A 26312-nucleotide genomic window follows, 5' to 3' on the forward strand; every position below is an offset into this window, starting at 1 on the left:
GCCAGAATTCAACTGCCCCTCCTGCCATGGAATCAGGGCAGGAGGGGCATCGTGGCTTCTGGGATGTGACTCTTCTGGAGTATGATGCTATTGTCAAGAAAGCCCACCAACGCCTCTACTTTCTCAGTAGGCTAAGGAAATTTGACATCTCCACTATGACTCACCAATTTTACAATGTACCATAGAAAGCATTCTTTCTGGCTGTATCATATGGGGTATGGCGCCTGTTCTGACCAAGACTGCAAAAAACTACAAAACATTGTCCAGTCCATCACACAAACCAGTCTCCCTTCCATTGACTCCGTCTACACTTCCTGCTGCCTCAGCAAAGTAGCCAGCATAATAAAGGACCCCATGCAACCTGGCCTTACTCCCTTCCACCTTCTTTCAACAGGAAAAAGGTACAAAAGTCTGAGGTCACATACCAGCCGACACAAGAACAGCTTCTTCCCTGCTGCCATTAAACTTTTGACCTACCTTATATTAAGCTGAACTTTCTATCCATCCTATCTGTGACTATAACACTTACATTCTGCGCCTTATCCTTTCTTACTCCTCTATGTAAGCTATGAACAGTACGTTTTGTCTGTGTACTGCACAAGAAACAATACTTTTCACTGTATCCCAATACATGTGGTAATAATAAATCAAATCACATAAAGAAAAATCAAATTATTTTCAAAAGTCTTTAAAATAAAGTTCTCACTGAAGAATATCCAAACCAACTTCTTTTCTCAAGAGTGAAATTAAAGCCTGGCTTATTCATTTTTGTGAACTGAAGGTCCGTTTCTTGATTCTGCAAGCTGATTATAACTTTGGTGCTCCTGATGTAACTATATGATGTTTTACACTAGTTATAAAGCATTGAGACCATTCTGAATATTATAAGAGTGGCTTTTGCTATAGTATACAGGTAAAACTACTTCCCTTATCTCAGCTTGTTTGGATGTAAAATGTTACAGGGTGTAGGACTTGTAGTTTACAAGATGAAGACATGTAAAATCGCCAACTCCAACGCTCTCCTTCCTGATGAGCTCAATGCATTCTATGCCCGTTTCGAGCAAGAGGTCAGCGAAAGCATGTCCTCCATCCTGGAAGCCTTCAATAAACCAGTGCAGATGTCACAGCAGCTTTCCATGGAAAGCAACTGGCCCAGATGATTCTTCTAAATGGGGCGGCACGGTGGTTAGCATTACTGCCTCACAATGCCAGGGGCCCAGGTTCAATTCCAGCCTTGGGTCACTGTTTGTGTGGAGTTTGCACATTCTCCCCGTGTCTGTGTGGGTTTCTTCCGGGTAGTCCGGTTTCTTCCCACAGTCCAAAGATGTCCATGTTATGTTGATTGGCCGTGGTGAATTGACCCTGGTATCGGGTGATTAGCAGGGTAAATATGTGGGGTTATGGGGATAGAGCCTGGATGGGATTGTAGCCAGTGCAGGTTTGATGGGCCGAATGGCCTCTTTCTGCACTGTAGGGATTCTATGAATCAAATCAAGCATTAACCAAAGCTATGTGCTAAGGTTTGACATAGATAATGATATCAGTCAATCATGTGTTAGACTCTTAAGGGAGGGATTAGAATTATGCCCAAGAGCAACGTTCCTACTTACTTAGATGCAGTACTAATAAACTAATGTTAAGCAGATGTCCGAGTATGAACAGTCTGCCTAAGAACAAAATCCATGCTTGGAGTCCAAGATAGAACAACACATCTTACTGCTTCATTTCCCCTTCAGACGGCTGACTCTGAAAAGTTCTGATTAATGTTAGAGTTCCAAGTCTGGCCTTTGTTCTGCAGCAGGTGTTAAAACAAAGCCATTTTGAAACCAGTGAGGTAAGTTGAGTCAGTAAGTCCTTTGTGCCTTAGTGATTTAGTGTTGTAATCCCTTGGGATCAATCTTAAAGATAAGTCAGAAAAGCCCAGCAAATAATAATATTAAGTTTGCTGATACTAGGAAAAGAAGAAAAATTATCGCTCGAGCAATCAAATTTAAGGTTTTAAAATGACTTAAAGCCAGAGAATGAGCAGTCAATATTGATAGAATGCTTAGACTACCATCTAGCTCAGTGGGAACAATCTGTGGTAACACTAAACAAAGCACTCAGATTGTGACATCTTTAAGTGCTAGCAGAGTAAATTAGACTGGAAGCAGCATAACGGACAATATGGACAGGCTGTTGGCAATCTAGATCAAAGCCCAAATCCAGCACCAGGTGCCTCTTAGTTTGTTAGCCGTTCAAGCAAAAGCTTATATGAAGACATACAGAATGAGCAGGGCAAATATTCTTAGTAGAAAGTTTTGATGCTGGTCTTAGATGGTTTCAATGTTTCAATTCTTATCTACACAATATTAAAGTGACGAATGGAGCCATTAGTGCTAATGTAGGATGAAACATAAAAAATATAAGTAGGAGTAGGCCATTCAGCCCTTCGAGCCTGCTGCACCATTCATTTTCATCATGGCTGATCATCAAATTCAATGGGCTGATTTTTCTCTTTCTGCTTGCCATGGAAACCATAGAGGGAGGGGTGGGGGGTGGGGGTGAGCGGAGAAGGACCAGGCAAAGGTCTGTTGACCTCAGGTGGGATTTTCCGGTCATGGAGTGAGCGCAGCCGGAAAATCCTCTCCAATACCCTGATCCCATTCCCCTATATCCTTCGATCCCATTAGTCCCAAGAGCTATACCTAATTTCCTCTTGAAAGCACACAACATTTTGGCCTCAACTACTTCCTGTAGTAGTGAATTCCACAGATTCACCACTCTCTGGGTGAAGAAGTTTCTCTTCACCAATTTGAAGACAATCATTGAAGAAGGTAGGCTATTCAACAAAATAAGGTTTTAAGGTTGATGGACTAGATTTTATTGGAAGCGTATGCCACAGAGAATGTACAATTCCAAAAGAGAAAATGGTGCCAGACTTAAAGCTGCCAAAGATCACCTGATTGCTGTGCTTGATGGGAAGATGCACAGGGTTTCAAGTTTAAGCCCTTGGTGGTGTATCAATCTGAGACACCCAGGGCTTTGAGGGATTATTCCAAGAAACACCTGTGCATGTATCCATTGGAATTCAAATATTCCTGGGTGACAGAGGCACTCTTTCAAAATGGTGTTCTCTGTATGTCAATCCTGCCTTAAGGACGTATTGCACCAGAGAAAATATTGCCTTAAAGATATTGGCAGGAACTCTACCACCTCACCCGCCATGGAATCAGCACGAGCTAGGATCCAACAACAGACCTCGAGTGGGAATTTCTGGTCTCACCCTAGCAAGCCCATAAAATTCTGCCCAATGTTTCTCTTGGTATTTGCCCAGGTCATCCTATCAACCTTGATGAATAGTCTGAAAATGTGAAGAGGATTTTCCTGCCATCTAACATAACTTCATAGATATATCCCATGGATCAGGGAGCATTTGCAATATTCAAGGCTGAATACTCATTGCATACCTTCTCCCAGTTTACCCAGGCAACTGATGATGAGAATGCACCATCCATCTAAGAATTTTGGTGTGGCTACAGCATTCTTCATGGCATCGACAATATCGCTGATTCATGGACTGAAGTCTGAATGGAATGTGGCAGAAATTGTAGCCCAAATATTTTGGTGATCACAGTGAATTTTATGACACTGTACATGAGGCTGAGCATGAAGTCATCACTTTGGTGAAGGAGGATGGCTTTGATGAAGTGGATGATGCTGGATCAATATCCTGAAACTCCCTCTCTAACAGCACTGAGGGTGTATCTACACCTCAGGGACTGCAACTGTTCAAGAAGGCAGCTCAGCGCCACCTTCTCAAGGGCAACTTTGGATGGCAGTAGATGCTGGTCTAACCAGCAATGCCCACATCCCACAAATGAATAAATAAAAAAGCAGATAGGAAAAATGGTGTGGAAGCTGTCAGCCCCAAGGGTAATTTCCTCTGCTGTGTTTTTAAGAACATAAGAAATAGGAGCAGGAGTAGGCCATCTAGCCCTTCGAGCCTGCCCCGCCATTCAATTAGATCATGGCTGATCTGAAGTGGATCAGTTCCACATTCCCGCTTTCTCCCCATAACCCTTAATTCCCTTGCCTACCAAAAACCTATCTACCTGTGTCTTAAAGATATTCAGCGAGGTAGCCTCCACCACTTCAACGGGCAAAGAATTCCAGAGATTCACCACCCTTTGAGTGAAGAAGTTCCTCCTCAACTCCATTCTCAACTGTCCCCCCCCATCTTGAGGCTGTGCCCTCTGGTCCTGCTATCCTTTCTAAGCGGGAAGAATCTCTCTACCTCTACCCATCCATCCTTTTCATTACCTTATACGTCTCTATAAGATCCCCCCTCATCCTTCTAAACTCCACCGAGTACAGACCCAGTCTATTTAGTCTCTGTTCATAGTCCAACCCCCTCATCTCTGGTATCAGCCTAGTGAACCTCCTCTACACTCCCTCCAAGGCCAATATATCCTTCTGCAAGTGTGGCGACCAAAACTGCACACAGTACACCAGCTGCGGTCTCACCAGTGCCCTGTACAGTTGCAGCAAGACCTCCCTACTTTTATATTCTATCCCCCTCGCTATAAAGGCCAGCATTCCACTCACCTTCCTGATCACCTGCTGCACCTGCAGACTAGGTTTTTGCGACTCATGCACAAGGACCCCCAGGTCGCTCTGCACCATAGCATGCTGCAGCTTTTCGCCCTTTAAATAGTAATCCCTCCTACTATTATCTCTGCCAAAGTGGATAATTTCACACTTGCTAACATTGTACTCCATCTGCCAGGTCCTCGCCTACTCGCTCAGCCTATCCAGATCCCTCTGCAGACTTTCCACACCATCTGCACAATTTGCTTTTCCACTCATCTTCGTGTCATCAGCAAATTTCGTCACCCTACACTCAGCCCCCTCCTCCAGATCATCTATATAAATGGTAAATAGCTGAGGGCCCAGCACCAATCCCTGCGGCACTCCACTAGTCATCAACCGCCAATCAGAATAGCACCCATTGATACCAACGCTCTGCCTCCTATTAGACAACCAATCCTCTATCCACGCTAACACCTTACCCCCAACTCCATGCCCCCTAACATTCTTAAGCAACCTTTTGTGAGGCACCTTATCAAACGCCTTTTGAAAATCGAGAAACACCACATCCACCAGTTCCCCTCTGTCTACCGCACTAGTCACATCCTCATAGAAATCCAAAAAATTCGTCAAACACGACTTCCCCTTAACGAATCCGTGCTGCGTCTGCTCTATCAAACCATTCCTTTCCAGGTGCCTTGCTATTTCTTCTTTGATGACGGACTCAAGCATTTTTCCAACTACAGAGGTTAAACTAACCGGCCTATAATTCCCTGCCTTTTGTCTGCTACCTTTTTTAAACAGCGGCGTAACATTAGCGTTCAAAGTGTCACAAACCACACTGATATCACCTGTGAGAGTATCCCCCAACTTTAAACTTTGGAGTTTTTTGGAATATTGTGAGGAGTCACATTAAACTCCAGTGAGGAATCAGCCCAATAGCCATACAACAATTATTAAAGGATATTTATTAACTTAAAAGAAAAAACAAATTCCCACTGAAAAGGATTACAATGCTCTAAGACACTTAAGTACAGAAATAACCAAACACACCTACCTATAGGAATTACCCCTGAACTCACTAAGACTTCTCTTTCCCAGACAACATCCAACTAAATAGCTCTCTAAGTCAAATCCAGCTTATGGTTACCACAAAATACAGGGCTGATGGTCAAGTTTAGGAAACACATTTTCCTGGTCCAGCTAAGATATTTAAACTGCCTTTACAAAAGATTTCCTGCAATACCTTGGATCTAAGACTTAGATGTAACCACTGTAGCATCTCTGAGAAGTAAAAATGTTATAGGACCCATTGGCTGTGAAATGGGTCCTAGCCTTTTGGCTGTGAGTTACAGACTGGCTTTTGGCTGTGAGGTGTGGACTGACCTCTGGTTGTGAGCTGTGGACTAGCTTGTTTGCTTCTGAGATGGACTAATAGTGATACTGTTTCCCCTTTTGGTATTTCAAAATTAAAAGGAGGCTGCCCACATAATTCGAATGGCTTCCTTTTGTGGAGCTTAGCATTTCTATAATTATTTAGGTAAACTCTTTCTGCTTGAAGAATTTAACATTTATGTAGGAGTCATCAGTTTCTTCTCCTGCAGCAATTTATACCTGATCCTCTTTAGATGCTTTCATGCCTTTAGAATGCCCTGATCACTTTTACAGCCTGGGTAAGACTGGCTGTTACTGCTATTAGGCAGATTTCTACCTTTCAGGCCTTTCTAAATTCTTGTTGCTGTTGCTGCTAGGCAAATTGCTGACAACAGTTGAAAAAAGTTAAGGGTTGGATCCCATGATGTCATTCATGCCCTATTAAAATAGAAACACTTACCGACTCACCAATCAACCCTCCTCCATGAAGCCCCTGCCCTACAGAATGCACCCATTCTTCCACCATGGAAAATCCTCCAGCACTACCCGCTGGCATTGCCCACCAGTACTGCCCATGCAGTGTCAGGGTGCAATGCCAGTGGGTAAGTGCAAGGGTACTGTCTAGGCACATCCCTTTCTCCCTGGGGATGTACTTATCTGCATGTTCTGGTGGGTTGAGCTTGACAGGTGCATGTTATGGGGGATCTGTCAGGGTTTACATTGGTATGATGATTATACTTAAATTAATTCCAATAGTACCCCAATGTCCAACATCAGTATTCCTGTTACATCATTGGCAGGGGGTGGGGAGACATTCAGAATGGGAAATCCCACAGGTGTAAACTGCATTTTTAGGACTCCCATGGTCTTCTGTGCTTCTGTTGCCAATCCCAGCCTCCCAAAAGAAGGAGAGAATCCACCCCAACCCCCACCAGCCTTGTTGTTAGCTTCTAGGAGACAGTCTGTCGGATTGTCAAGGCTTTGTGTGTTTATCTTCTCTCAATCATTTTACTGGTGGAACAGTGCAAGGAGTTATGATGTTATCTCAAGGTCAATGTTGTCTCACTTTACAATGGTAACCAATTGTCATTTTGACTTGTGAAGAAGCCGCGGAGAGTATGTCTGACCAGGGTTAGCAATCCAAAGTTTTTGCCTCATTGAAGCTTCGGTTCTCAGTTAAAAAGTATTTGTCACAGTTAAACAAAAATGTGATTTGAAATGTGGGGCCATATGGTGGCACAGTGGTTAGCACTGCTGCCTTATCGCACCAGGGACCTGGGTTCAACTTCGGCTTTGGGTGACTGACTGTGTAGAGTTTGCACATTCTCCCCACGTCTGCGTGAGTTTCCTCTGGGTGTTCCAGTTACCTCCCACAGTCCAAAGATTCGTGGGTTAGGTGAATTGGCCTTGCTAAATTGTGCTTTTGTGTCCACAGGTGTGTAAGTAAATGGATTAACCATGGTAAATGTGTGGAGGGATCCTCTTGGGATGAGTGATCACAATATAGTTGAATTTCTAATACAGATGGAGGGTGAGAAAGTAGTGTCCCAAACCAGTGTCCTCTGCTTGAACAGAGGGGACTACAATAGGATGAGGGCAGAATTGGCTAATGTAGGCTGGGAGCGGTAGAGGACACTAATAGCTGACTGAAAATTGGCAGTTGTGGAACTGTAGGGGGTGAGGACCTTAAAACGATTGCTATTACTAAAGAGGTAGTGCTTGGTAGGCAAATGGGTTTAAAGGTAGACACATCCCCGGGCCCGGATGGAATGCATCCCAGGATACTAAAAGAAATGGCAGAAGGAATAGCAGATGTGTTAGTTGTAATTTATCAAAATTCGCTGGACTCTGGGGAGGTGCCGGCTGATTGGAAAACAGCTAATGTGACGCCACTGTTTAAAAAAGGAGGTAGATAAAAGGCGGGTAACTACAGGCCGGTTAGCTTAATGTCCGTAATTGGGAAAATGCTGGAATCCATCATTAAAGAGGAAATAGCAGGACACCTGGGAAAGAATGATTCAGTCAAGCAGACGCAGCATGGATTCATGAAGAGAAAGTTATGTTTGACGAATTTACTGGATTTTTATGAAGATGTAATGAGTGCGGTTGACAGAAGGGAACCGGTGGATGTGGTGTTTTTAGATTTAGAGGGCGTTTGATAAGATGCCTCACAAAAGTTGCTGCAAAAGATTAAGGTACATAGAGTTGGGGGTAAAGTGTTAGCGTGGATTGAGGATTGGCTATCTAACAGGAAGCAGACAGTTGGAATAAATGGGTGCTTTTCTGGTTGGCAGTTGGTGACTAGTGGCGTGCTGCAGGGGTTGCTGCTGGGGCCTCAACTGTTTACCATATACATAGACGATCTGGAGAAGGGGACCGAGTGTAGGGGAACAAAGTTTGCTGATGACACAAAGATGAGTGGGAAAGCGAATTGCGTGGAGGACACAGAGAGATCCGGATAGGCTGAGTGAGTGGGCGAGGACCTGGCAGATGGAGTATAATGTTGGCAAGTGTGAGGTTATCCACTTTGGAAGGAATAATGGTAAAATGGACTATTATTTAAATGGTGAAAAATTACAACATGCTACTGTGCAGAGGGACCTGAGGGTCCTTGTGCATGAATCGCAAAAACTCAGCCTGCAGGTGCAGCAGGTGATCAAGAAGGCGAATGGGATGTTGGCCTTTATAGCGAGGGGGATAGAATATAAAAGCAGGAGGTCTTGCTGCAACTGTACAGGGCACAGGTGAGGCTGCAACTGGAGTACTGTGTGCAATTTTGGTCCCCTTATTTGCGAAAAGATATATTGGCCTTGGAGGGAGTGCAGAGAAGGTTCACCAGGCTGATACTGGAGATGAGGGGATTAGCTTATGAGAAGAGATTGAGTAGATTGGGCCTGTACTCGTTGGAGTTTAGAAGGCTGAGGGGGGATCTTTTATAGACGTATAAGATAACGAAGGGGCTGGAGAGACTATTGCCACTTAGAAAGGAAACAAGAACTAGGAGGCTACAACCTCAAAATAAGGGGGAGTCAATTTAGAGCAGAGTTGAGGAGGAACTTCTTCTCTCAGAGGGTAGTGAATCTTTGGGATTCTCTGCCCATTGAAGCAGCGGAAGCTACCCCTTTAAAATGTTTAAGACACAGGTAGATAAATTTCTGATCAATAAGGGAATTAAGGGTTATGGGGCGCAGGAGGGTAAATGGAACTGAACCACTATCAGATCAGCCATGATCTTATTGAATAGCGGGGCAGGCTCAAGGGGCTACATGGCCTACTCCTGCTCCTATATCTTATGTTCTTATGAGTTACGGAGATAGTGCAGGGGAGAGGGCTTGGGTAAGATACTCTGTCAGAGAGTCGGTGCAGACTTGATGGGCCAAATGGGCATCTTCTGCACTGCAGGGATTCTATGAGAAGCTAATTCATCTCCAGGTGAAGTCAGGAGACCATTGGAGAATGAGGATCAGTGTTCCTAACACACTTCCAAATTCAGATGAACACATCTGTGACTTCAGTGAGAAAAAAAGACTTATTTATAAAATAACTTTCACAACTGGGATATTCCAGCATGCTTCATGCTTTTGTAGTGTGGTCATTATTGTGATGTAGATAACCTGACAGACAATTTACACACAGCAAACACTTAAAGAAATGCAATAATGACTAGATCTTTTATAGTGTTGCTGGTTTAAGGGTAAATATTCACCAAGGTATCAGGAACAACTTCCTTGATCTTTCATACAGTTCCTGGGAATCTTTTACATTCACTTCCAGCTGAACAAATGGATCAGGAAGAGGAGTAGGCCACTCAGCCTCTCGAGTATGCTCTGCTAGTCAATATGACTATGGCTGATCTAGAATGATAGAATCCCTACAGTCCAAAAGGAGGCTATTCAACCCATCGAGACTGCACCAAACACAATCCCATCCAAGTCCTATCCCTATATATTTACCCTTACAGTGTCCTGACATTAAGGGGCAATTTAGCATGGCCAATCCACCTAACCTACTCATCTTTCGGACTGTGGGAGGAAACCCACACAGACACGGGGACAAGATGCAAACTCCACACAGTCACCCGAGGCCAGAATTGAACCAGGATCCCTGGCGCTGTGGGGCAGCAGTGCTAATCACTGTGCCACCGTGCCATCTGCGACCTGATTGCAACCTAAATTCTTGCTAACCATCACCCCTTGCTTATCAAGAATCCATCTACTTCTGCTTTAAAATATTCAAAGATTCTGCTTCCACCTCATTCTGAGGAAGGAATTCCAAAAACCTGGCAGTAGATAGGACCTCGGTTTAACACAGGCTGTGTTCAAGTCAGCCTCAACGCTCAGTTCATTGCTACTAACCCAGGCATGAACTATCGGTGACCTATAAAAAGTTCCGGCCACTCAGTAGTGTGGGGGAAATGCAGAGATTTGAATATGGTTACGTGAACTTAAAAATCTGTAGCTTTTTGTCAACAAATGTTCTCAAATTTCTGCAGTTCCCGGGGTCATCAATGAACTCCTTGTGATTTACACTATGAAGCTGCATCAGTAATTGAGACTCCGCCTACTCCTCATGTGTAAGACAGTCCAAGGCTCGGGTTCCTATAAAGCTGGAGGATGAGCGGCTGAAAGCAGTGAGCTATTTGCAGCGCTCTCTCGCTCAGAATGGGCTGTTCCTCCGCACTGCTGCTGCTGGCTCTCTGGCTGCTCAGCATCAGGGGCACTCTTCCCTTTGAGCTCACGATTCTCCACACTAACGATGTGCATGCCAGGGTGGAGGAGACCAGCGAGGATTCGAGCAAGTGCAGATCAAACTGTTATGCAGGTGTGGCCAGGAGACTAACTAAAATCCGAGAGATCAGGAAGCAGGAGAAAAATGTGCTGCTGTTGGATGCCGGGGATCAGTACCAGGGAACCATCTGGTTCAATTATTACAAAGGTACTGAGGCTGCCCACTTCATGAACAAACTGAAATACGATGCAATGGTAAGAGAACATTAATGAGCTGGAAATATTCATTTTCCAATCTGAGTCAGAGGAAATCCTTAATCTCATTCTGTAGAAAGGACTGTCCTTTGTCATCAGATGTTAGGTAAAGCTTTCGTTTGCTGTTTCCTTTCCGAGAACTTGCATTTACATAGCCTCCTTCACCATCCCAGAGCATCTCAAAGGGCTGTATAGTCAATTAAGTTCTTTTGAAGTGTAGAAATGTAGGAACAGCCAAGGTGCACACAATCAATCCCTCAAATAGCAAAATGATAAACATGCTTCAGGTGTTGGTTGAATTGTAAAAGTTTGCCAGAATACCAGGAAGAACACCCCTTGCTCTTTCAACATTTCATGGAATATTTTCATGCTTATATTTTATGTCTACCTGAGAATCATAGATGATGCTTGGCTTAATGTCACATCCAAAGATAGCCCCTCTGGCAGTGCTGCCCTTCTGGCAGTGCTGTGGAATGTCAACCTACATAGTGGCAGGAATTTTACCACCCCATCTGCCATGGGAATCAGAGTGGGCAAGAGGTGAAAGGCCATTTGATCTTGGGAGGGGGAAGGGGACAAGTAAGGCCATAAAATCTCACTCTCTATCCAAGAGCCTGAAGGTATAGTTAATATCTAATGAGCTGATTTGTTTCCTTTTGATTTTATTAGTCAGGCTAATAGGTGTTGGAAACCCTGACGGAACTTGGAGCAAATCCATGTTCCTTTCACAAATACACAGCTTGTGGTAAATGGATTGTTTTTTTTTGGAGCAGACTCTTCTGTTCTTTTGACCAAATTTCAAAGTTCACTCAATTTAAGAACTGTTCTTTTAGATTGGAAAATTGATCATGTTGTTCACTATTCAAGAAATGAGAGCGAGACACTATTCTAGACCAGATAGCCTAGCATCTGTTATCAGGAAAATACAACAATCTTTAACATGCCGTCTCCATTTATTGCAGGAGTTTGGAGGGGGTTGGGGGGTGTGGTTGGCAATGGGGTAATATCTTTGTAAATCTCCTGCACATTTTTTTTCTTTTTCTTCTTTAACATATATGGACTGTACATTATATTTTCTTCATAAAAGCCTTGTGTTTAGTGTGTGCCTCTCATACCTCAAAAGTAAGGGGAGGCATTGGCCTAAATGTTATTATCGCTAGACTATTAATCCAGAAACTCAGCTAATTTTCTGGGGACCAGGGTTTGAATTCCATCACATCAGATAGTGGAATTTGCATTCAATAAGAATGTCTGGAATTAAGAATCTGCTCAAGGCCAGAAAACCATTGTTGTTTATCAGGAAAAACCTATCTGGTTCACTGATGCCCTTAGGGAAGGAAACATGCCATCCTTACCTGGTCTGGCTTATATGTGTTTGCAGAGCCACAGCAGTGTGGTTGACACTCAGCTGCTCTCTGAAATGGCCTAGCAAGCCAAGGTTGGTATAAAATCTTGGTACCTACTGTGCAGAAGGAGACCATTTGGCCCATCGAGCCAGCGCTAACAACAATTCCACCCAGGCTGTATCTGCATAACCCCACATGTTTGTGCTCCTAATCCCCCTGACACTAAGGGTCAATTTATCATGGCCAATCAATCTATCTACACACCTTTGGAGCATGGTAGGAAACCAGAGCACCCGGAAGAAATCCACGCAGACATGGGGAGAATGTACAAACTCCACACAGACCGGAGGCCAGAATCGAACCCAGGTCCCTGGCACTGAGGCAGCAGTGTTAACCAGTGGACCACTGTGCCACATATTGAGGGATATGGGCCAACATGGGCAGTTGGGACTAGCTTATGGATTAAAACTGGGTAGCATTGACAAGTTGGGCCAGAAGGCCTGTTTCTATGCTGTAAATCTGTGACTCAGTTCAAGAACACTAGGGATGGACAATAAATGTTGACTGGCCAGCAATGCCCGTGTCCCATGAATGAATAATAAAAAAAAACACTCACAACTTGTTGACTTTGATAAAATGCTAACAAATTACAATTCAATTGTGTGAATCCAAAGGTCAGTTTAGGCTTTACTAGTGAAACATAGCACAGGGAGAAATGTTGCAGGTGAACTTCATTTACTGGAATGGATGGATTTACTAATTTCTCCAGAAGCAATGACCCCATGAATTTGAGACTCTTCACTTTGCTGGTGGAGTTATACAGTGCAATCAGCATTAGAAATACTTTTACATCCTGCGATTTTTTTTTTTGCAAAGCACAAATGAATTGTACAGTGAAAACAAAAAATGTTTTGTACTAGAAACACAAGGACTAACTTCCTTGCTGGCAGGTTTACTTGTTGTGAAGAGTTTGAATTAATTTGGCAGGGGAGGGAACCTAGATGAATAAGGAATAGGGACACACTATAACATTGAAATACAATCAGGTCAAAGGGAATACAGTGGTGGTAAGTTTCAAGGAAGTAAGACAAGGCTGGAGAACCTCTACTTTAATGCCAGGAGTATTAATGATAAATTGGATGAGTTAAGGGCAAGGATCGTCATGTGTAATAATGATATAATAGCCATCACAGAGACATGGTTGAGTGAGGGGCAGGATTGGCAGCTCAACGTCTCGGGATATGGAATCTTCAGACAAGACAGAGGAGGAGGCATTGCATTATTAGTTAAGGAGGCAGTTACTGCAGGAAGGAGATGATATTTTGGAGGGGCCATCAAATGAAGCTTTGTGGGTAGAGCTTAGGAATAAAAAAAGGGACAGCTATGTTGCTAGGTGTTTATTATAGACCACAAGATAGGCAGCAGGAAATTGAAGAGCAAATATGTGTGCAATTCATGGAGGGTGTAAAGATAATAAGAGGATAATTATAGTAAGTGATTTCAACTTTGCCAACATTAATTGGGATAGTCATCAAGGGCTGAGATGGAGTAGAATTCTTAAAATGTATACAGGAAAATCTTTTTGGTCAATATGTAGGGGATTCAACAAGGGAGGGAGCTGTGCTGGAGCTAATTCTGGGGAATAAAGCCAGACAGATGGTTGATGTATTGATAAGAACATAAGAAATAGGAGCAGGAGTAGGCAAACTGGCCCTTCAAGCCTGCCCCGCCATTCAATAAGATCATGGCTGATCTGTCTTGGCTCAGCTCCACATTCCCGCCCTCTCCCCATAACCCTTAATCCCCTCTCTTATCAAAAACCCATCAACCCGCGTCTTAAAAATATTTAGCGAGGCAGCCTCCACCACTTCAACGGGCAGAGAATTCCAGAGATTCACCACCCTTTGAGTGAAGAAGTTCCTCCTCAACTCCGTTCTAAACCGCCCCCCCCCCCCTTTATCTTGAGGCTGTGCCCCCTAGTCCCACTATCCTTTCTGAGCGGGAAGAGTCTCTCCACCTCTATCCTATCCATCCCATTCATCATCTTATACGTCTCAATGAGATCTCCCCTCATTCTTCTAAACTCTAACGAGTACAAGCCTAATTTATTCAGCCTCTCCTCATAGCTCAACCCCCTCAACTCCGGTATCAGCCTAGTAAACCTCCTCTGCACTCCCTCCAAGGCCAAAATATCCTTGCGTAAGTACGGCGCCCAAAACTGCACACAGTACTCCAGCTGCGGCCTCACCAATGCCCTATACAGCCGCAGCAAGACCTCCCTACTTTTATATTCAATCCCCTTCGCTATGAAGGCCAGCATCCCATTCGCCTTCCTGACCACCTGCAAGCTGGGTTTTTGCGACTCGTGCACAAGGACCCCGAGGTCCCTCTGCACCGTCGCCTGATGCAGTTTTTCTCCACGTAAGTAATAATCCTTCCTACCATTATTCCTACCAAAGTGGACCACCTCGCACTTGCCAACATTAAATTCCATTTGCCATTTGGAGGAGCAAAGCTAATCAACCTAACCCACGCATCTTTGGAGCATGGGAAGAAACCTGAGCACCCGGAGGAAACCCACACAGACACGGGGAAAACATGCAAACTCCACACAGACCAAGCCACCCAAGGCTGGAATCAAACCCGGGTCCCTGGCTCTGTGAGGCAGCAGTGCTAACCACAGTGCCACCATACAATGTATAGAGGGATATGGGCCAAAAACGGCAACTGGGGCTAGCTTATGGGTAAAACTGGGCGGCATGGACAAGTTGGGCCGAAGGGCCTGTTTCCATGCTGTAAATCTCTATGACCCTATGATTCCATGACTCAGTTCAACAACATTAGGGATGGACAAAAATGTTGACTGGCCAGTGATGCCCATGTCCCATGAATGAATAGTAAAAAAGAATCCCAACTCACGACCGGCTGACTTTGATAAAATGCTAACAAATTACAATTCAATTGTGCAAATCTAAAGGTCAGTTTAGGATTTATTAGTGAAACATGGCTCAGGAAGAAATGTTGCGCAAGTGTTTGCAGGTGAACTTCATTTACTGGAATGGATGGATTTGCTAATTCATTTCTCCAGAAGCAAAGACCTCATGAATTTGAGACTTTTCACTTTGCTGTTTTTAACGCTCATTGGTTGTCATGTTAATTTACCACATGACCTACTTATCAAACCGTTTTAAGATAAATAGGTGCTATAACACCCAATGTGTGACTTTGGCATGAATACATTAACCAGCTTGCTCAAGATGGTATATAGAGAATCCCTCACGATGTTAATAAACTGTTCATGATTACATGACCTGCACCCTTTAGATTAACCTGTGTATCGATGATGATAATAGATATCAACAGAGTAATTGTTATTGCATTACTCTTTCTAAGTCATAACTTAATCACTGCTAGATTATGGTGCAAAGATTAATTGTCACTGGAGTTTGTCCTTGTCTTATGGTGGTGGCACAATGGCTAGCACTGCTGTCTCTTAGCACCAGGGATCCAGGTTCAATTCCCAGCTTGAGTCACTCTCTCTGTGGAATCTGCATGTTTTCCCTGTGTCTGCTTGTGTTTTCTCCAGGTAGTCCAGTTTCTCACACACTCCAAAGATGTTCAGATTAGATTGATGGACTTTGCTAAATTGCCCTTTAGTAGGTTAGGGGAATTAGTAGGGTAAATATGTGGAGTTACAGGGGTGGGGCCTGGATAAGATACTCTGTTGCAGATTCAGTGCAGACTTGATGGACTGAATGACCTCCTTCTGCACTGCAAGGATTCTATGAAAACTACTGGGCAATAATTTGGGAACTCGGGAAAAGTGATGCCAAATGTGCACTATCTTGAAGAATTAGTTTGTTTTGACCCATGCTACAGAATTTAACTTCAAGCTGATGGTCAGGGGCAATAAAGCTTCTGGAGAACTTTCTATCAGAAGAATGATGAAGATCTTACCCATCTTTCTTCTGTATTGTACGTATTTCACATAAACACCAACCTTGTAAAAGTTTACAAGGTGGGTAGGCTCTACAGTTTCCAGCAATAGTCAAAAGGATAGATCTATCAAAGATTAACTGGGAAACAATTGTCAAATCCAGCAAATAGTGTTTTACAAAAGTGAGGCAGTTCTTCTTACAAACTATTTTCACAGCTACAGAAGTTAAGAAAACCCCCAGCAAGGCCACAACATGGGTTGGAATGAATTTGTAATAACTCTCTCGATTTGGACACGGTTTCAATTCCCAATTTGGGTCACTGTCCGTGTGAATTTTGCATGTTCTCCCTGTGTGGGTTTCCTCCGGGAGTTCCAGCTTCCTCCCACAGTCTGAAAGGTGTGCTCGTTAGGTAGATTGACCCAAACAGGTGGCAGTTAGGGGAATCCGACACTAACTTCATTGCAATGTTAATGTAAACCTTATTTGCGACTAATAAATTTTTATAATTGCATTTAGCAGTAGGAATTGCCTCTTGTCACACATTTATAATTGTCCTAATCATTTTATGGCCTTTTCTTCATTAACATCAGTGTTTGTTATAACTGGAGGGCCATAACAGAGATGTGATTGAGTGAGGGCAAGGGTTAGCAGCTCAGCATCCTGAGATATAGAATCTTCAGGCAAGACAGAGGAGCAATAAAAAGGAGGAGGCATTGGATTATTAGTTAAGGAGGCAGTTACTGCAGTAAGGAGAGATGATATCTTGGAGGGGACATTAAACTTTGTGAATAGAGCTTAGGAATAAAAAAGGGACAGCTACATTGCTAGTTACTTATTATAGACCCCCAGATAGTCAGTGGGAAATTGAAGAACAAATGAGTGCGCAATTCATGAAAGGGTGTAAAAATAATGAGGGTAATTATATTAGGTGATTTCAACTTTCATAACACTAATTGGGATAGCCATCATGCTAAGGGCTTAGATGAAGTAGAGTTCTTAAAATGTACACAGGAAAACCTTTTTGGTCAATATACAGAGGAGGGAGCTGTGCTGGAACTAATTCAGGGGAATGGAGCCAGACAGGTGGTTGTTGTGTTGGTGGGGGAGCATGAGCAATCAACCTAATCCCTGCATCCTTGGAGCATGGGAGGAAACCTGAGCACCCAGAGGAAACCCACACAGGCACGGGGAAAACATGCAAACTCAACACATGGAAGTTACCTGAGGCTGGAATTGAACCCGGATCCCTGGCTCTGAGGCAGCAGTGCTAACCACTGTGCCACCATGCCAAGTATAGAGGGATGTGGAGCAAAAACAGCAATCGGGGCTTTCTTATTGGTAAAATTGGACGGCATGGATAAGTTGGGCCGAAGGGCCTGTCTCCATGCTCTAAATTTCTATGACTCTGATTCTATAACTCAGTTCAGGAACACTAGATATGTTGGCCAGCGATGCCCATACCCCGTGAATGAATAATTTGAAAAAAACAAAACTCACGACTTGTCGACTTTGATAAAATGCTAACAAATTACAATTCAATTGTGCGAATCCAAAGGTCAGGTCATGTGTATATAGTTGATAATAATTGGTTCATTGCGTTCTCCTTATTAGATTATAACTTAATCACTAATAGATTATGGTGTAAAGATTAATTGCCACTGGTGGCACAGTGGTTAGCACTGCTGCCTCACAGCACCAAGGACCAAGGTTCAATTCCTGGTTTGGGTCACTCTGTGTGGTGTTTGCACATTCTCCCCATGTCTGCACGGGTTTCCTCCCACACGCCAAAGGTGATCAGATTAGGTTGATTGACCATGCTAAATTGCCCTTTAGTGTTCTGAGATGTGTAGCTTAGGGTAATTAGTGTGGTAAATGTGTGAAGTTATGAGGGTAGGGCCTGGGTAAGATGCTCTGAAGAATCAGCGCAGACATAATGGTCTGAATGACCTCCTTCTGCACTGCAGGGATTCTATGAAAATTGCTGGGTCTGGGCAATAATTTGGGGACTCGGGGAAAAGTGATGTCAGAAAATAGTTATTGCCAAATGTGCACAGTCAATATTTTGAAGAATTAGTTTGTTTTGACCCATGCTACAGTAAAAGCTTCTGTAGCGCTTTCTTTCAGGAAAAATAATGACGATCTTACCCAATGAGGGTAGTTCTCTCTCTTCTGTTGTGTGTGTGTGTATATATGTCATACAAACACAACAGAGTTGTAAAAGTTTACAAGGTGGGTAGATTTTACAATTAGTTTCCAGCAATAGCCGAAAGGATAGATCCATCAAAGATTAGCATGGGGACAATTGTCAAATCCAACAAATAGTGTTTTACAAAAGTAAGACAATTCTTCTTACAGACTATTTTGACAGCTACAGAACTTGAGGAAACCCAAAGCAAGGCCACACAATGGGTAGAATGAATTTGTAATAATTCTCTTGAGTTGATATATCCAATTGCATTTAACAGTAGTGATGGTCTCTTGGTTAGGTGGATGGACTCAAACAGGTGCCGGAGTGTGGTGACGAGAGGAATTTCACAGTAACTTCATTGCAGTGTTAATGTAAGCCTTACTTGTGACTAACAAATAAACTTTATAATTGTATTTAACAGTAGGAATTGCCTCTTGACACGTATTTAGAACTGTCTAAATCATTTTATGGCTTTTTGCCTCATTAATGTGATATGTGAATAAGATAAGAACATAAGAAATAGGAGCAGGAGTAGGCCATCTAGCCCTTCGAGCCTGCCCCGCCATTCAGTAAGATCATGGCTGATCTGTCGTGGCTCAGTTCCACATTCCCGCCCTCTCCCCATAACCCTTAATCCCCTCTCTTATCAAAAACCCATCAACCCGCGTCTTAAGATGGAGATGAGGGTGTGAGTGAGCACATTAAATACAGTAGAAGTATTATTGTAAATGAATGATCAAAAGTTATGCAGTGCAATCAGTGTTAGAAATACTCCTACACCCTGTGATTTTGCAAAGCACTAATGAACTGTACAGTGGAAACAAACATTTTGTAATGGAAACATAAAAATTGACAATAAGATGCTATAGAATAAAGAAAGCTCTTGCTCTATATTAAGTTCTGTATTAGCTAAAAACATGCAATAGTGAACACAAAGTTCCACTGAGTATTCAAAACTTAAACATGTTTAATGTTACATCAGTGACGGGCATATAGTCGGGTACTAGGTACTGGTTGGTGTTCGACTCATATCACTAAGGTCAATGTTGGATTGACCACCAGCACACTTTTAATGCAAGTACAATCCTGCGAACAGTAGATCAAGGAGTATTTTTTTAATGGCAAAGATGTCAGATTTAGTGCATTATCTATGGCAGTATTTTGTTTCTGTCTTCACGGAGGAGGACGTGAATAATTTGCCGGGTGTTAGTGATGGAAAGGTGGTAGGACTGGAGGGTCTTAATGACATTACTGTTACTAGAGAGGCGGTGCTCGACAGACTGGAGGGGCTGATTGTGGACAAGTCCCCAGGACCGGACGGAATGCATCCGAGGGTTCTGAAAGAAATGGCGGAGGTGATAGTGGATGCCTTGGTGGTTATTTTCCAGACGTCGCTGGATTCCGGGGAGGTGCCGGAGGATTGGAAAACGGCTAATGTTATGCCGTTGTTTAAGAAGGGTGCCAGGCAAAAGGCGGGGAATTATAGGCTGGTTAGTTTAATGTCTGTGGTAGGTAAAATGTTAGAATCCGTCATTAAGGAGGAAATTGCGAGGCATCTTGAAGGGAATTGCTTGATAGAGCAGACGCAGCACGGCTTCATTAAAGGGAAGTCGTGTCTGACAAATTTACTGGAGTTCTATGAGGATGTGTCTAGGGCGGTGGATAGAGGAGAGCCGGTGGATGTGGTCTTTCTGGATTTTCAGAAGGCGTTTGACAAAGTACCTCACAAGAGGTTATTGCAGAAGGTCGAGGGACATGGAGTTGGGGGTAGGGTGTTAGCGTGGATAGAGGATTGGTTGTCAAATAGGAGGCAGAGAGTGGGGGTCAACGGGTGCTATTCGGATTGGCGGATGGTGACTAGTGGAGTGCCCCAGGGGTCGGTGCTGGGGCCTCAGCTTTTTACCATTTATATAGATGATCTGGAGGAGGGAACCGAGTGTATGGTGTCGAAATTTGCTGATGACACCAAGATTGGGGGAACGGCAAATTGTGCGGAGGGTGTGGAGAGTCTGCAGAAGGATCTAGATAGGCTGGGCGAATGGGCCAGGAAATGGCAAATGGAATTTAATGTTGGCAAGTGTGAGGTGGTCCACTTTGGTAGGAAGAATGGTAGGAAGGACTATTACTTACGGGGCGAAAAACTGCAGCAGGCGACGGTGCAGAGGGACCTCGGGGTCCTTGTGCATGAGTCGCAAAAACCCAGCTTGCAGGTGCAGCATGTGGTCAGGAAGGCGAATGGGATGCTGGCCTTCATAGCGAGGGGGATTGAATATAAAAGTAGGGAGGTCTTGCTGCAGCTGTATAGGGCATTGGTGAGGCCGCAGCTGGAGTACTGTGTGCAGTTTTGGGCGCCTCACCTGCGCAAAGATATTTTGGCCTTGGAGGAAGTGCAGAGGAGGTTTACTAGGCTGATACCGGAGTTGAGGGGGTTGAGCTATGAGGAGAGGCTGAATAAACTAGGCTTGTACTCGTTAGAGTTTAGAAGAATGAGGGGAGATCTCATTGAGACGTATAAGATGATGAATGGGATGGATAGGATAGAGGTGGAGAGACTCTTCCCGCTCAAAAAAGACAGTAGGACTAGGGGGCACAGCCTCAAGATAAAGGGGGGGCGGTTTAGAACGGAGTTGAGGAGGAACTTCTTCACTCAAAGGGTGGTGAATCTCTGGAATTCTCTGCCCGTTGAAGTGGTGGAGACTGCCTCGCTAAATATTTTTAAGACGTGGGTTGATGGGTTTTTGATAAGAGAGGGGATTAAGGATTATGGGGAGAGGGTGGGAATGTGGAACTGAGCCACGACAGATCAGCCATGATCTTATTGAATGGCGGGGCAGGCTCGAAGGGCTAGATGGCCTACTCCTGCTCCTATTTCTTATGTTCTTATGTTGTGATGGAGCCAGAACTTGGCTGACCCTTAGTGTAATGAAACTGTAATTGTAGAGCTGAGGACACAAATTCGTCATTGATGTTGGCACAAAGATAGTGGGCACTTTGTATAACGTGGTAGTGCAATACAAGACAAATCTCCAACTCCTGGTCTCAGTGAATTTGTTTTAGTTCCAGTTGACTTTTCATTTGAGAAGGTTAACTTCCAATCAGTAAACAACACTGTCCTCCCATGTGGCTGACCAAAAAGAGGTACACATCCTTCTCCTTTTCTTACCATGTCAAACTAACATAAACATTTTGAATATACCAATTAGGAGCAGGAGTAAGTTCTCTCTCAAACCTGCTCTGCAATTTAATAAGATCATGGCTGATATGATTGTAACCTCAACTTCCATTCTTGCTTACCCTGATAACTTTCATGCCCTTGTTTATCAAGAATCTATCTACTGCGATGACGCACTGCCTTTTAGAAATATATGTACTTCATGTTTCTTGTAAGGGGTTTGTTTAGAATTCGGATCTATTTTGTAAGTTGTCGATTTATTAAGCAAAACCTTTAAAGTGATAGCTGGGAGCACAGGATAAGTGCTCACTTTAGACCTGGAGTGTTTGTTTTAAGCAAAGCCAATTCATTTGTGGTTTTTTTTTGGGGGGGTTTTCCTTGGGGGCTTCAGTGTAGAGTTTGGATCAACTCGATTGACAAGGACAGAATCATATCTTTATTGGAAAGAGCTAAGCTGGCAGGGAAGAAAAAACTGAGGGTGATTCTCCCATCCTGCTGCACTAATCTTTAAGTGGGTTGAGTTGGGAGAATCATGTGCAGGTCAGTTTGCTGGATTCACGCATGCGTTCCTGATGCGTGCGTATCTCCCAGCGCCAGAAAACCAGTGCAGCCAGGACCATGCTGGAAACCAGCAGGAAGAGCAGGTAAGTCATTTTAATCTTTAATCTTATTTAAATGTGATTTTCGGGCCCAAGACTGAAGTCTCCAGGCTGGCTAGCATCTCCCACCCTGCCAGTAAAATTTCACTCCAGTGGGGTTAAGACAAGCTCCCCACTTCCGGGAAACTAGCGGCCTGACCCTGCTGGAGTGAAGGGGGAGCAATCAGGTGAGTTGGACAGTGGGGTAGTGCCCCCTAGGCATGAGTATCCTGGCAGTGCCAGCCTGTGCCCTTGGCACTGCCCAAGGGGCAATGTGCCCATGCCCAGGGAGCACCTTGGCATTGCCCACTGAGTGGATCGTGACTGCTGAAGACCGAGGCACTCTGGGATGGAGGGTGTTGGGGCTGGCCCAGGAATGCTTGTGAGGGCCACGATTAGGCCATGGGATCAGCACTGTGGATGTCCTGGGCTGGCCAGCAAAGTGCAGGCTGACAGGCCACTGCGCAAGCTCAGAGGTCTGGAACTGTCAGACTCTGGTGTGAACAGACCCCATCCCTGAGCTTTTAATTATATTCATGATTGTGACCTCTGCATTGCACAGAGCGTGGGAGATTTGAGTAGGAACTCCCACCGAAAAAAAACAATTGCAACTTACAGTTTTCCCACAAATTCAACACTTTTATAACATTTTTGGGAGAATCACTCCTACTGTTTCGGCTTAATTTCTTTAACTGCAGTTGCTGTTTGGACTGCCGGAAGAAACAGGCATCTCTCTCTCTCTCTCTCTCTCGGTGTTCCGAAGGCTCTAGGGCTGTTGAACTAAGACGAGCAAGTATGCCTGTGTTTTGCTAACTAATGTTAAAAATGAGTTTTAAGTCTATAAAAGGAATGTTGCTTAATTGGAACTCATAGCGAGAGATGAGCAGTTAAGAATTGTATGTTATCTTTAAGTATTGTTCAGCTGTTAAAGTTAAGCTAATTCATTTGTTATAGTTAAACCATGTTGTGAAATAAAATTTGTTTTACTGCTTCCCACTCTGTCATCAGAATTGTACCTAGATTGAAACATGAATTTCCCAGCGCACTATGCTGCTCAAGTAGCACAGCAGGCTAGAAAATGCCAGTGGGAGAGCTGAAACAGAGTTTTGGCTGGTCTTCAAGGGGAGTGTGTGTGGGCAGGCAACTGGAGGGAGGTCAGGGCCAGCGATCAGGAGTAGGAAGTGTCCGGTCCAGCAATTGGGGGAGGTTTGGGTAGCCACTGGGAGGCGGGTGATGATGGGGGGGGGGGGGGGGGGGTCCAGTGGACCACTCAATGCACTGATGCCAGCCTCTCAAGTGAGATTTACCCCCCAACCCTCCACCACTGCCAGCATGTAGCCCATACAGACTCTGCAGCAGAGAGTGCCAGAAATTCAAATGACTAAGTATGCCCAAAATACGGGTGGGAAAACGTCCCATTTTCCCACCCATTCGACACTCGGGTTTTTTTTTGGAAAATCGCTCCCCATAACCACTCAAAGCCCAAAATGGCAAATTGTTGGGGTCTAGCCTGACTTCGTAATATACCTTGGGGTTTCTGATCTGCTATGCTAACACTACTTCTGCCGTAAAACTATTCAAAGACTCTTCCACCGCCTTTGAAGAAGAGTTTCAAAGCTTCAGTACCAATTGAGAGAAACATTTCTACCCACCTGTCTTAAATAAGTGACCTTCTCTGAATTGCTTCCACTTCATTTATATCCTTTCTTAAAAAGGAGACCATATACTGATGTGGTCTTGGCAATAATCTGTAGAACTGATGCGTAACCTCCTTTTTGTTTCAATTCCCTTTGCAATAAAATATAACATTCTGTTAGCTTCCCTAATTATTTGATGTACCTGCATATTAACCTTTTGTGGTTCTTGTACTAGGACACCTGAATCCCTCTGAATTTCAGAGCTCTGCAATCTCTCACTATTTAGATAATATTCTGCTTTTTAATTTTTCCTGCTAAAATGGACAACTTCACCTTTTCCCACATTTTGCCAGATATTTGCCCACTCATTTAACCTGCCTGTATCTTTTTATAACCTCCTTATGTCCTCTTCACAAGTACTTTCCTACCTATCTAAATACCATGAAGAAATTCAGCCAGTGTAACTTTGATCCTTTCATCCAAGTCATTCGTATAAAATGTAAAAATTTAAGAAGACCTGTATTATAAATAATGGCTATATTCTGATTTAAGGAACATTATACCAAATCATACAAAAGGTATGAAAACTGACATAAAGGATGCTTCAATTCCATTGCTCCTGAGCATGTAATTTTGAATCATAGAATGATGTATCACAGAGGGAGACCATTTGTTCAGCTATGCCTGTGCTGTCTCTTTAGTACAGCTATCTCAACTGATCCCACTCCCTCTTTTTTTTTGCCATAACCTTCTACTTATACGCATTCAACTACTTATTTAATTCTCCTTTGATTGTTCTTATTGAATCTGTTTCAATTATCTTTTTAGGAAATACATTCCAAATCATAAAACTTGCAATATAAAAAAGTATCCTCATGTGTTTGGTTCTTTATAGTTCACTTTAAACCTGTGTCATTTGGTTACTGATCCTCTTTCCACTGGAAACAGGGTGGTAAGGGTAAATTAACTGCACCATTCAAGACTTTACAATAACACAAGAAATAGGAGCAAGAGTAGATCGCAGAACTCATTGAGTCTGCTTATGAATGACAGTGGATTTCAATTTCATTCTCTGCCCAATCCTCAAATCCCTTAATTCCCTGAGAGACCAAAAATCTGATTATCCCAGTCTTAGATGTTTTCAATGATGCAGTATCTATTGTCTTCTGGGGCAAAGATTTCCAACCATTTGAGTGAAATCATTCTCCTCCCCTCAGTTCTAAATGATCCTTGGCCTTTTCCTTATCCTGAGACTGTGCCCTTGCCTTTTAAAGCCTTAGTCAATGGAAACAATCCCTCAGCATTGACCTAAGAACATAATCGAACTCTGAATAGTGTGGATGAACAGAGGGATCTAGGTGTATGTGTACATAGATCCCTGAAAGTTGGGAATCAAGTAGATAGGGTTGTTAGGAAGGCATACGGTGTCTTGGCGTTTATTGGTAGGGGGATTGAATTTAAGAGCCGCAGCGTCATGTTGCAACTGTACAAAACTCTGGTGCGTCTGCACTTGGAGTATTGTGTGCAGTTCTGGTCCCCACATTATAGGAAGGATGTGGAGGCTTTGGAGAGGGTGCAGAGGAGGTTTACCAGCATGTTGCCTGGTAGGGAGGGGAGGTCCTATGAGGAGAGACTGAGGGATTTGAGGTTGTTTTCATTAGAAAGAAGGCGGCTGCGAGGGGATCTTATTGAAACATATAAGATGATCAGAGGTTTGGATAGGGTGGACAGTGATAGCCTTTTTCCTCGGATGGAGAAAGCTAGCATGAGGGGGCATAGCTTTAAATTAAGGGGTGGTAGTTATAGGACGGATGTCAGGGGTAGGTTCTTTACCCAGAGGGTGGTGAGGGATTGGAATGCCCTGCCTGCTGCAGTTGTGGATGCGCCTAGTTTGGGGGCATTTAAGAGATCCGTGGATAGGTTTATGGATGGAAAGGGATTGGTTTAGGTTAGAGGGTCATTGTTTTTTAACTGGTCGGCGCAACATCGTGGGCCGAAGGGCCTGTTCTGCGCTGTAATGTTCTATGTTCTAAACCACTTTATCAAACAAGACCTTATCAAACCACTTCAAAATTTTGTAGGTTTCAATGAGATTGCCTCTCGTTCTTCTAAGCTCCATTGAATATTACTTAGCCTGTCATCACAGGCAATAATATAGTGAACCCTTGCAGTACTCCCTCCATGGACATTCGTTCTTTCTTAAATGTGGAGGTCATATTTAGTACTCCATATTCAGTAGTGCACATAGTACTCCAAATGAGATCTCACCAAAATCCTGAACAATTGCATCAAGGCTGCTTTATTCTTGTACTCCATCTGCCTTCTATTAAAGGTCAACATGCCATCTACCTTCCTAAATGATAGCTGCAACTGCATTCTAACTTTTTGCATTCCTTGTATATGCACACCCAAATCTACTTGAACATCAGTAATATAAACAAGTTTCCCACTTTTTAAAATATGACCAA

General features: G+C 43.6%; 1 protein-coding gene across 1 annotated transcript in view; it reads left to right on the plus strand.

The window, feature by feature from the left end:
* Positions 1-10569: 10569 nt before the first annotated feature.
* LOC145350875 (5'-nucleotidase-like) overlaps positions 10570-26312 on the plus strand; it is a 76988-nt gene continuing 61245 nt past the window's right edge. The window contains exon 1 of the mRNA XM_080200282.1: positions 10570-10925. Within this exon, the coding sequence (XP_080056408.1) occupies positions 10605-10925 (321 nt within the window). The 5' untranslated portion in view covers positions 10570-10604. The remainder of the gene's footprint in view (positions 10926-26312) is intronic.

The sequence above is a fragment of the Carcharhinus amblyrhynchos genome, chromosome 12 (genome assembly GCF_965287045.1).
Source record: "Carcharhinus amblyrhynchos chromosome 12, sCarAmb.v2.hapA, whole genome shotgun sequence".
Lineage (NCBI taxonomy): Eukaryota > Metazoa > Chordata > Chondrichthyes > Carcharhiniformes > Carcharhinidae > Carcharhinus > Carcharhinus amblyrhynchos.